Genomic DNA, 12,711 nt, shown 5'->3' on the forward strand with positions numbered 1-12,711 from the left:
ACATGCTTGCTGCATTCTACACCACACGTAGAAAGAGTAAATCTCCTTTTAAGATTGTTTATGTGCAGGAAGTTGTCTGTTCCTGCATATACACAATCCCCTCTGTAGTGCAGTCACCCTTGCAACATGGCACAAGGGGGTCTGTGCTGCAACTAGGCAGCTTTACGAGTGCCAACGCTGGGGGGAAACTCAGAGCTTCTGATTTCACAAAAGAGAAGACCCCACTTAGTTCCAGGGAACAGGGTACTATCGACAACTTAAGTCAAAAGAGAAATCCCTGGACTACAGGCATTTATCTCCACACTCTATCTCACATACACATCGATCACTAGAGCAACACAAGTGTTATTATATATCATGCCAACACAGAAATATGACGTTTACACTCTTCGTATTTTCCTAAATATTTTTTTTCCTTGGGTTAAAATTCAGATCACTGTCTGAAAAGCATCATTAAAAACTTATACAGTGTTGTCAAATTTCAACAAATTAATTACAGTGTTACATACAGGTACATAATAGTAAAGAAAACAAATTATAAAAGTTATAAAAAATCAGTTACCACAGTTTTAAAGTGCATGATAAATCACAAAAACAACCCCTACAACCTGTAGGTGAAATGTGCTCCCTACAACTTTTTTATCCTGACCCAATATCCTCATACGATTTTGAAACAAAGAGATAACGATCACAGTATCCAAAATCAAGGTATATCTGCTATCTGGTTGGGTTTCTGTTGGGTTCTATTTATCTGTGTGTCGACGCGTTTCGGTGTTGTCTCACTGATAAATTAACACCTTCTCCAGGACAGCGAAATTCATGGGGTTCATCATTAATACATATCCTTTCTGTATGTATAAAACAATAATAGAATACAGTTAGAAAAGAGCTCTCTGTGGTTCTCTACTACTTGTGATTTAAATTCTAAAATACATTTCTCTCGTGACTTTCCCCATATGGTCTATGTTGTATTACATGTTTCTCTATTCTGTTTTGCCACTACCCATTTCTTTAAGGGAAACATTCTTCTCACGAGAGGGGATTTTATTATGCAATGATCACAATTTTTTTTTTATTTAAAACACATTTAAAAAGCAAATGAAATCTGCCTCCATTATATTTCAGTGTTGGACTAGTATCTCACCGTACACGTATTCTACTCATTCAATCTCATTCAGAACCTCACTTTACTCACATCAAAGGGAAGGATGGCAATGTTTTAATTCCTTCCTTATTCTTTTTCTTAATCGCTCTATCTTGGACTGGTGATTTCTGGTACAAGTAGATCTCCCTATAGGGTACAAATGCACTTCTTTTAGTGATTGAATTTTTGGATCCCTGGGAATATTCTCATTGGCTGATTCAAGTTGTTACCTTTTTGATTCAGGGCAGCGTTTACTCAGTAGTGGACCATTGATATAAGTCCTATTGCGCTCCTCTCTCTGATGTCATGTATTTGTACTTCACCTATACGGTTTCTAAAAATTAAATTTAAAAGGGGAGTCATATCTTTCCTTAAACCCATATGCCCTTCTTACTGTGTATTGCACTCATTTATTATTTACCTTCATGCAGTGTGCCCAGGTGAAATATCACTCTCTATTCTTCCATAGATGTGTTTGATGCACTCTCCTGGTCTCTGTTCTAGTAGATGTATTTCTAATTTGAATTTGAATTTAAAAACATTTATTCAGCGCTCTTTTACCAAGCGGTTTCATGGCGCTAAAAAATGTTTAACAGTATATTACTAGAGCATCCCTCTCCTTGGCTGTGAGATTTGCTTCCTCTATAAGGCGGTATCTTACCTTGTTTTAAATTAAAATCATCACATCGAGGTATGGCGTTTTCTTTCTGCCATGCAGCGGACCGGATATGTTCTGTTAAAGAATATTAATAATATCCCACATTATCGATCTATGTTTTTTATGTCACCTCGCACAAGGGATATATATACATATCACATTTAAAGATAATGGGTATGTATGGGTTAACACTGAGCATCGGAGATTTATTCTACGGGTGCCCGATTAAGTGGTAACCTTTGTATTGTCGGGATATGTATACACTACGTTTGAAACTCGTGGGTATACGTGAATTTACACAAAACATAGGAATTTTATTCTACGGGAGCCCGATTCAGCGGTAGCCTTTGTACTATCGGGTTTGCCCGCTCTCCGAACACAATAACGCTGCTAGTATTTCTTTCATTTCCCCAGTAGTATTATGGATATAATTGGTCACTCTAGTTAGTAACCTTTGGGCAGGGGGAAGATAATCAATTGTATACAATTATTTTTTCTGTGAGAGAAAGATAATCGTGTCGATCGTGTGAGTTTCGTCCCTTAGAGTTGTGCACCCCATCGATATAAACATTTCATAATCGTGAAAAGCCAGGGTTCTACATTCTATTCGTCACGAGTCAGTATCAGGAGCACTTACCGGAATATGTGTAGATATGCGCGTCTACCTCGTTCTCCTAATGTGATCTGGGGTTATCTTTCACGTTCTTTAATTTCGCACACCGACCTTCTTTACAGTTTGCAGGTGTGTATTAACTTGCGCATGCGCATGACCCGGCTTCTTCCGGGTTCATGGCTCCGCCATCTTGGAATGTCTCAGGGTAGTTAATATCGACTCTATAAGTGTGGACTTTTTCTCTTTTGCTCCTCTCCAGTTACCAGAAAAAATGTATTCTTCTGGTTTACAATATTGTGGTGATATTCTTTATTAAGGAGAGAAATTTTACATATGATTATATAATCTGTAATTTTGTCCTGATTTTTGTCTGACAGATCTCTTTTTAGTTTCTCTTCTCGAGGTATTCCTGGATATTGCACTCTCACTATTTTAAGAATGCTACCCTTTGTTGCACTGTTAGGTTATGCGTCCTAGCATTTAACAGAATTTAGAACAACTTCTTTGGTTACTAGGCAGAGGTCACATATACTCCACACAGTAGTATATGTGACCTCTGCCTTTCTCACGGGTTAAGGGTGAAGGGCAGTGGGTAAGACAAATTCCTTGTGATTGAAGTGTTCTTCCACCCTTAGTATGGGTTAGGGTGTAGGGTAGTGGGTAAGCCAAATGACTGGTGATTAAAGTGTTGTTCCACTTTTACTATGGTTTAGTGTGAAGGGCAGTGTTTAGGCCATATGACGTTGTCATATGGATACTTCATTACATATATTGCGTTAAGTTAGCATGAGTGTATTACATGTTTAAACAGCCGCTTTGCCTTCGGCTTCAGTTTTGCACACGACACGTACTTGTTGTTGTAGCTTTCACCCTAGAAGCGGTGAGGTGTTTTATTTGAGAATAATATGTTATTCCTATGCTATCAGCTTTGCCTCGTACACTTGGTACAACTGTCTGCACACTGAGAGCTGCACACTCTAAGATTAACCTAACACAAGGTTGCTGGGAAGTCTGATCCTCGCACCACATTAGACATTAGACATAACACAAATAATGTTGATGCCAACATTGTGGGCTCTACGCGGGTTTAAGATAGAGTTACACGGAATGAACGTAGACACTTGGTACTGCGCATGGAGAGAGCTGGTAGCTGTTGATGTGAACTGCTCCTACTGACATTGAGAGGTATGGGGCCGCCCTGCTAAAGCCCGAATGAGACCTTCTTAGATATAAAATAATATACTAGATAGGGTGCGCGAAATATAGGTGATATCGATTCTATAGGTTTTTGCATTATAACATGCTAGCACCTTTTGCTTACTATGGATTAGTGACTATGCTGCTAACTCTGATTTTTATAATCTGCATTTTGGTATTATACAAGATACTGCGTTTGAGAACTTTGCATTGAATAATAAATATTTCAAACTTGCATGTGTGTTCTTTGACTCCCAGTTTTGGTTTGAAATGATTGTATAACGAAAGAGTGTTCATGTGTTCCACGACTCCTGAGGTATTCTAAAGATCATGTTCTGGTTTGTCTAATACATGTATCATTTCATAATGATCCATGAGACACTGTAGCTAGCTAGGTAACGAGATTTCTGACACTGAGATGAGTTTTGGATCATCCTAACTCACTGAGGTTCTAGATCTCTATGCACAGTTCTGTGGGAGAACGGAAACCCTGCTACATGGCGCCCAACGGATTGGTTGGCCGTATTTCATGACACTCGAGTAGTATATCATTCAAACCTTAACACCTTCATTCCCGTTTCCGGTAAACGGTGGTGTCGGAAAAACCTACCTATTTTTGAAATAGGTCTTTTCAAGCTTGAATTCTACTTTAAACGGTTTCTTTGAATTACTACCCAGTTGTGCTACAAAGTGTTCTTTGTCCTTTTTTCACTTCCGGTGCTACCATGGCCGTGGAAATAGCGCAGCATAGCCGCGTCGCGGTTCGCGACCACTTGAGGGCATATAATGTCCCTGCGGAAGGTTTGGCTGTGGTTCTAGTGGTGAGTGCGGAACATGCGTACCCGTACGAATTGTTTTATTCCTGGGTGACGTTTCCGGAAGTAAACGCTAATTCGGGCGTCTACCACTCGTACACTGCCTCGGCTGTTCCGGCGGCTTATGCTCCGTACAGAGCACTGGAAGTACCTATCGATGCTTGGCAGCACGGAGTTTGGTTTGGTGGCGTCCTACCCCACTCTTTAACGGCTCCGAGGTTAGGTCCGTTGTCCATTCCGGGCACAGCCTGGCCCGCCTTGGGCGGATTTACTCCTCATCCTAATCGCGCCACTTGTAATGTGGGTGATTTGCGGCGTCTGCATGATGTCGCGGTTGACGTGATTAGAGCGCTTGTTCATTACATTGGTCGTAATATACATGGCGCAGCCCCCGCAGGTGCGCAGCTTCGAGCGGAACAGGCTGGTTTGAAAATCAGTCCTGTCTTGGTGAATTCCGTAATGGGCAGAAAGCCAGACAATAAGGATGATTTTCCTTACTGGCTTGCCGAGAAATTCGACCAGCTGGAGGCTGTGTTTCCTAATACGACTCCGGGTGAAAAACACCGGATTCTTACGCTTAGTTTACCGAAGGATTTAGCCCCTGAACTTGCTGACTGTGAAACATGGGGTAAGACTTTTGCAGCGGTTTACTCGAGGTGCTTTGGCACACCGACAGTGTCGAACCTGTCTGCGATCCTCAAACGTGTTCAAGATGATCACGGACCTGAGTCGGCGGTTGAGTTGGGTATGCGCCTGAACGGTTCATTTGAGACAGTTTGCGGTATTATCCTTGCCAATGTAAAAGGGGATGCTGTGAACTTTCAAGTGGCCAATGGTCTGGCGTTAATTCCCGATGCCGAGAAACCCCGTCAGCTGGCAAAAATTATTGTGGCAGCTTATAAAACGGTTGGCCGCAATTCTAAGGGCGCAAAGGTTTTTCTTGAAAAAGAAAGGAAGCAGCCCCAGGGACAGTCTTCGGAAACAGGTGGACAGCCCAAGTCCAAAAAACAAAATTGGCCTAAAAAGCAGAATCAGGGTAAGCAACAACAACAACAGACACAGGTTTCGAGTCCGGCGCCTTCACAACCTGCGCAGTCAGAGCGAGTTTATGAATTGCGCGATCGCGCTACGATTAAATCGCCTGATAGATATCAGGCAACTGACCAACGCTCTCCTCGTTCCTTTCAGGACTCATCGGCTCCGTCAACCGGTGGTGGAGGGGGCGGCAGGGGCAGGGGTGGCCAGCAAGGACGTGGCCAGCCCCGCACACGAAGTGAAGGGGATCAGCGGGACGACTCTACGCCAAAGAGACCGCAGTTTGCCAAGAAGAAAGTCGCTGCCTTAACGGCGCATCGATATGCCCCAGATAGTGAGAACGCGGCTTCGGAATCTGACGTGGGCGCTGACCTTGCTGGACAGCGCGGCGGAGATTACCATAGTGAGAGAGGCCCTCCGTCCACTGTTGAAGGTGACAGCGACTGAGACTTTTATTGTGATTGAAACAGCTGATACACATGTTGCTCCCCCTGAAAGACTTTTTGAAATTGTCCTGTTAATTGAAGGTGACATGCAGCGAACTGTAAAAGGGGTATTTTGGGAAAATCTTTCGGATACGTATGATATTTTGCTTTCGGAGGCTGACTGGCCCCCACCTTTTGTTCTCGCAGCTCCGCGAGGGGAGGAGGTAATCCTCCCCAGTTTCGCGCACACTGTGCCAAGAATGGAAGCTCTGCAATTTGCAGAAGAGTGGGCTCTGGCGCTTGCGCCGGCTGTGTACCGGAATCAGTGTGGCTGGGATAAATTGTCCCCGAGCCATGAGATTCCGTTACGGTCACAGCCGCAGCCACAACCCCAATATCCCATACGGCGTGAAGCTAAGGCTTCGGTCGCGGCTATCCTTGAACAATTGGAATATCAAGGTGTAATTGAAACGTGTGTGTCACCGATGAATAATCCCCTTTTTACTGTTAACAAGCCGGACGGATCATATCGTCTGGTTTTGGATTACCGGCATTTGAACTCGCATTGCCGTAACTGTGCAGTACAGAATACTCACGGCTCTGCCCTAGTGAATAGTCTTGAGCGTAAACGGTTCAAAACCACGCTTGACATTTCCAATGGTTTTTATGCACATAGATTAGATGGTCTAAGTTCCCAATGGACCAGTTTTACATGCGGCGGCGTACAAAAAATGTTTAAACGACTCCCAATGGGATATAAAAATAGTCCTGGGGTGTTTTCCGCCCGCATAGTCTCTCTTTTGGAGAGTTTCGATCCAGTTGCATGTTCGTATGTGGATGACATTTATCTCACAGACGACGAACTTTGGGTGCATCTGTGTCGTGTAAACAGCATCATTTGTAACTTTGCAGACATGGGTTACAAGTTTAACTTTGCAAAATCACACATTGCGGAGTACACAGTGTTGTTTCTAGGTTATGAACTTAACCATGAAGGAAAGGGATTGGCTCCTCACTTCCTGGAGAAGTGCGCGCAGTTGCGCTCTCCGACAACGCTGAAAAAATTACAGTCTTTACTGGGTTTTTTGAATTTCGGGAGGACATACATTCCGGAATATGCCCAGCGTATCAAGCCTTTATATGCCTTGATACAACCATCTTTTTCCAAATCATGCTGGCTGCCTGAGCATTCAGCCATTCTGCAGTCCTTGCAGGCTGATTTGCTCACTTCTGACTACTTACAGACCCGTGATAACCAGACCAACCTGGTGATAAGAATTATCCCTGGGACGGTGGGTTTCACGTACCTGACTTTTAATGAGGGGGATACTGTACCTATTGCTTACAAGTCACACTTGTACACTTCGGCTGAATTGCGATTTTCCACTGTGGAGAAAGTTTTAACGGCTGTGCAGATGGCAATTCTTAAGGAACGTGCCCTGTCGCAGGGAAAGCGCATGTTGGTTGTTACCCCGTGTCCGGCCTTGGAGGCGGTCACGAAAGCCAGTGTACCAAATTCTAAAGCTTTGCACCCTCGGTGGATTCAGTGGGCTACATCCTTGACATCTCAGGATGTCACGTTTATTTTTGACGCCGCTTTACGGTCGCAGGAGTATTTACAGTATGAATTTGTTCATCCTGCGCCTTTAGCAATGCGGCCGTTGGAGGATTTCCACTGTATCATTTACACGGATGGTTCGGCGCAGGTTGCGCATGGCTCTAAACATGCCTACGTTTCCGCTTGCGCCATTGTGGTCGGTGCCATGGTGAACGATGAGTTCGAGTCCAGCGTCGTGCACACGCAGACGCTTGGGGACTGCACCGCACAATTAGCTGAGCTGCGTGCTCTAATGCTTGCATTGGAGTACGCTGATCCTTGTGTGACGACTTTAATCGTAAGTGATTCTTACTACTGTGTCCAGTCTTACAATGAGAACTTGTTCTTTTGGATTCAAAATGATTTTCGTGATTCCAAAGGTAGCACAATAAAACATAAAATGATCTGGGTCCGAGTGGCGGAACTTAAAGAGAAACTGCCGCTCGTGTTTGTGATTCATACTCTCGGCCACCAGCGCGTGGGAGTCCACGCTGTTGGCAACTCGCTTGCTGATGAAGCAGCGAAGTCAGCGGTATCAAAATACTTAGTTGCAGCGGTCACGAGGTCCAAAAGCAAAATAGATGATGACATCTTGGCGGCTGTTGCTGCCACAGCGAAGGGAGGTAAATATCCTGCGGGGTTCCCTTCGAAGTACACATACCACTTAAGTCCCGATAAGGTTCCTTATGTGAAAATTCCTGAAGTTGGAGAGCGTTTAGTTCCCAACTCGGATCGCAGAGCTTCTCTGATTACAGCGGCTCATGAAGGTGTGGCGTCTGCGCATGCGGGCGTCTCAGCCACTGTATCTCAGCTACAACAGAGGTTCTGGTGGCGGGGACTGTACAAACAGACGCGCGATTATGTCCTTATGTGTGACATTTGTCAGCAGATTAAGCCTTCTACTGCTGCGCGTCCGCCTCAGACACAGTTGTACATCTCTAATAAACCACTTGGTTGTGTTTATTTGGATCACTGCGGTCCTTTTTCTTCTGATACTGCGTATAAATACATCTTAGTAGCAGTTGACTCATGCACACGCTTTGTGTGGTTATGGCCTCATCGAAGCGCTGATTCGCGAACTGTCATTAAGGATTTGCGTGTCTTTGTGGGAATCTTTGCTTGTGGTACTTTCCATTCGGACCAGGGTCCGGCTTTCGCCTCTAAGGCGTATAAGGATGCTATGGTTTCGTTGGGAGTACAGGTGAAGTTTTCAAGCCCCTACAGGCCTGAGGGCAATTCTGTAGTAGAAAGAATGAACCGCGACTTAAAGCAATCTTTGACAGCCCGTGTTATAGGCACTGGTAGAAACTGGCTGACCCACCTCTATGGCGTGCAGCGTGCGCTTAATAATCTCCCTAGAAGGTCTCTGGGTGGGCGGACCCCATACGAAATGCTCTTTGGTATCAAGATGTACGTCCCTGACCTTGATGGTGCAGACTGCCAGGCCCAGGCCGCGGCCTTTGACGTAGATGAACATTGCAATGTTTTACAGGATCTACAAAAGACCAGAGACAGTCTTGCAAAGGAACACTTGCCCTCCACATCGGATGATGCGTTGCAGATCCCGGTAGTTGGCTGGCTACCCCAAGTTGGAGAACTGGTTCGAGAGAAGATCGATAACAAGAAAGAGTTTGGTCCCTCATATCGAGCACCAGTCCGAGTACTTGGAGTGAAGGGCACAAGAACAGTCATTTTACCACCACTTCCAGGTCGTAAAGAAAACAGATTTATTTCTATTGACAATGTCAAGACACACAGGGTGGCCGATTCTTCATAGCATGACACCGGCTGTATCCTGTCCTTCCATGGTGAGGCACTCTGTGCTGGCTATTACATCTGGTGCAGATCAGGAGGTGTCCCTCGAGATGCCTGCCATAACTAGTCCTTTATTAAATACTATTCCTGTTACTAACATTGATGAGGTGACCTATGCAGATCCTGCTGATTTATCTATGTCCGATTTACAAGCTCGTTTGGCTAACCAATCCAGATTCTCTTTTGACTCTGATTCGGAACTTTCAAAGAAACCATCGACTATTGCAAAATATGCCACGTTGTTTAAAAAACATTTTTTAATTCCACCTTGGACATACATTTGGCTGATACTATTTTTATTTCATCTTTTTATGTCGATTGGTTTTGTGTTTTATTTTTTCCGACTGACCGATGGCCATTATGTGAAAGAAAGAACAGGAATTCGGTACCTTAATGGAACATTGGCCCCTCTTTCCTCCTCACATTCAGTACACAGACTAAAGAGAGACTTACATTCAGTACAGATTACTGCTTGGCCAGTCCTTGATGGGATTGTGTGGGATGCGGTTAGGTTTCAGATACATGGCCCCACAGAAGTTATTAATGTTCCTAATGTGCTTAGAGTAAACATGGGAGATGTGATTAAGCAAAATGTTCGTTCTGATGATTGGGATCTTCAGGCCGTAGAAGCATTGTTCTCCGATTTGAAATATTATGCGGCCTTTGATGCTGAGGATTTGTACTTAGATTCTGTCAATTATGGTGATTTGTTTTGTTATCAACATTATGGGAATCATTTCTTACACAAGACAAGTACCAGGAGGGTTCCTGTGAATTACACTCAGTGGGAACATTGCCCTACTCCCTTACAGGGGAGCTCAAGTACATTTCTGGAAAAATACTCTTATTTTACAGATTTTAATCAATCGAATCCTGAGTCGTTTTATTTTAAAGTGAACCAGAAGTTCATGCCCAAAGTTAGACTAACTGACACAAAATTGCTGTATTCAAAGTCCTTTCTAGAAAGGTTATCCGTGGATGGCTATGAGTTATGGAAGGATACTATTGACCTTAAATCGGTTTGGGGTACCAAAGATTGGCAGGTACAAGGCACTGAGGCTTTGCATCGTGCATGTCTCATCCCGAATCACATGTTGTTTTTAAATTCAACTATTTCTCAAACAACATGTTTTGGATTGGCTACATCTAAAAAATTAAATACCCCTACTATCCCTGACTTGGAAGAGTATTCAGGTTGGAGTAATTTCACTACATTATCCATCAGTGGGATACAAGCGCTTTTGCAGAATTCCTCCTTTAATATTTCCCATTTTGATCCGGAGGGGTGGCTTTTGTGGCAAAAAAGCACTGATGCTTGCCAACGTAGGTTTTTGGGTTTATCTGAAGGTTTTACGCACATCAGGCCAGATCCCAGGTTCGAAACAGATCACACTGTTACCACTTATTCAGTAGGTAAATTGTGTCAGAACTGGTTACAACATTCCACTTTGGCTGCAGTTAAACTGCATCTGTCCCAGTTGAATGAGAATATAGAGCTAAATGATTTTATAAAAGGCCCGACTAGGGGTAGATCTAAACGCTTTATTTATGCGGTATACAATGAAATTTGGAAATTTTCACAAGTTGAGGCAGCTAAACGCCTGAGAGCTATTGATCAAGCAAATTTGGAAAAGGTGCTTGCAGTGGTCGATAACAGTATTAACATGCTTTCTTCCAGAATTTACACATTGGATAATATTGTTTCTTCTGTTGTTGATATTGTACATGATGAAGTGTCCACGTTATACCATGGTCAAAATCAATTACGTTCTGTAATGCAGTTTGCCTGGACTCTACAGACAATTAAGGCTGGTCGAGTTCCCTGGACCTCATTGAACGTTTCATCCCTTTTCGCCCCTTTTAATCTTACTGAAAAACAGCGCATGCTTTCAATGCGTGATGCATCATTTTCTATGTTACATATTGAGAAGCTAGAATCCTTGCCTTTTTCTGTTGCTGAAACCACTACTGCTACGTGGCTTATTCATGGTTTAATTACATTACCATTTCCTTTATATAAATTTACTAACTGTATGCGGTATATTGCTATAGGACGATATGAACCACTAGGCAATGCATTCCTACATGAGGCATGGTCATTACCATACACATACAGATGTCTGAAGGATGGGAAAGAAGTGAATCTTAATGGTGAGGAATGCACACAGTCACCTGACCATTCATTAATATGCAGACACATTCAGTTACACGGTTCTTGTAATCAGGACCGCCCAAATTTAGCATGTGTTTTAAAAGGCACGCCAGTTCCAGCAGTGGTTCCCACATTCACATTATTAGCTAATGGTAGTTATTTGCTTTTAAACAACGAAGTATGTTGTGGTTTATTAATTGGTGTGGCATATGTGGTAACTGTATCAGAGCGTGTAGTGTGCTGCAAGAATGTTCTATACCCACCCACGCATGGTTCTTCAGATGTCTCCATCTGGCCACGGATCCCAACCTTGGAAGCAAAATTCAATGGTTTAAGCAGAATAAGGGCCCTTTTGTCTCAGAAACAAGTGACCCTGAGTTCGGCCCGGGAAACTTATGTCCTTCACATAGCCAACACCCGCACAGAGGTGCAGGCGCTTTTAAATACTGATTTGCCGTTTCATTTCTGCGAGCTGGTACACCAGATATTTAATGCTTCTTCGACTACTGGGCTGGCACATTTTTTCAAGTTAGTCAGCAGTGGCCTTGTGACTACGTTTGAAAAGGTTTTTGGTATCATTCCCACGTTTTTCCACACTATTTTTTCGAGTCTGTTTGGTGGACTACCTGTGTTGCTGGCTTTAGCAGCAGGCATTCTGTTGGTGTTTTTCTTCATAAAACATGGATGCCCATCCTGCGCAAGACGCCGTTCAACGCCTCCTGACACTGTGCCGTAATCGGATGCTCAATTACTATGGAACATTGCCGCTTGCAGCATTAAGCACGGCCTATAGATTGTCATTTCGGTTCACCGACTTCACGTGTGTCCAACCTGTGTTTCACTGCCTGAACTGCGAGTTCGATTGGGCAATTGATTTGTGCCTATGCTTGAGGACTGCTCCTGACGTCGATTTTGATCAGTTAATGCGTCCCGTGGTGGCTCACGAGCTGATCTGTTCTGGCGAGAGAGTTATGGCCTTGGCAGCGATAAATGGAGTTCTGGGCATATGGGAGATTTCTGCAGCGGCGGATGCCTTTCTGACACACAGCGATCTGGTGAACCCACCGAGTTGTCCTCTGACGGTACATGAGGATCCGATGCTGGAGGAGCACGTATGTTCTTTCCCATTGCTAAATTGGATGGCTGAACTATTTTCGGATGATGATAGTGATTTCATACTGGAGGCTGTTGCAACTATCTTTGCATATACTTTCCAATCGTGAGATGCCTGGAGGGAATGCTTTGTTGTGAAATATAACT

At 43.7% G+C, this 12,711-nt stretch overlaps 1 protein-coding gene across 2 annotated transcripts in view; it reads left to right on the top strand.

Annotated features, from left to right (window-relative positions):
* LOC147716862 (nicotinamide N-methyltransferase-like) overlaps positions 1–12,711 on the top strand; it is a 311,154-nt gene that overhangs the window by 67,017 nt on the left and 231,426 nt on the right. The window contains exon 3 of one of the 2 annotated variants that reach the window (XM_086920447.1): positions 6,800–6,805. The exons of the other annotated variant lie outside the window; for it this stretch is intronic. Within the exon in view, the coding sequence (XP_086776573.1) occupies positions 6,800–6,805 (6 nt within the window). The remainder of the gene's footprint in view (positions 1–6,799; positions 6,806–12,711) is intronic. 2 annotated transcript variants of the gene reach the window in all.

Source organism: Lissotriton vulgaris, chromosome 5 (assembly GCF_964263255.1).
Source record: "Lissotriton vulgaris chromosome 5, aLisVul1.2, whole genome shotgun sequence".
Lineage (NCBI taxonomy): Eukaryota > Metazoa > Chordata > Amphibia > Caudata > Salamandridae > Lissotriton > Lissotriton vulgaris.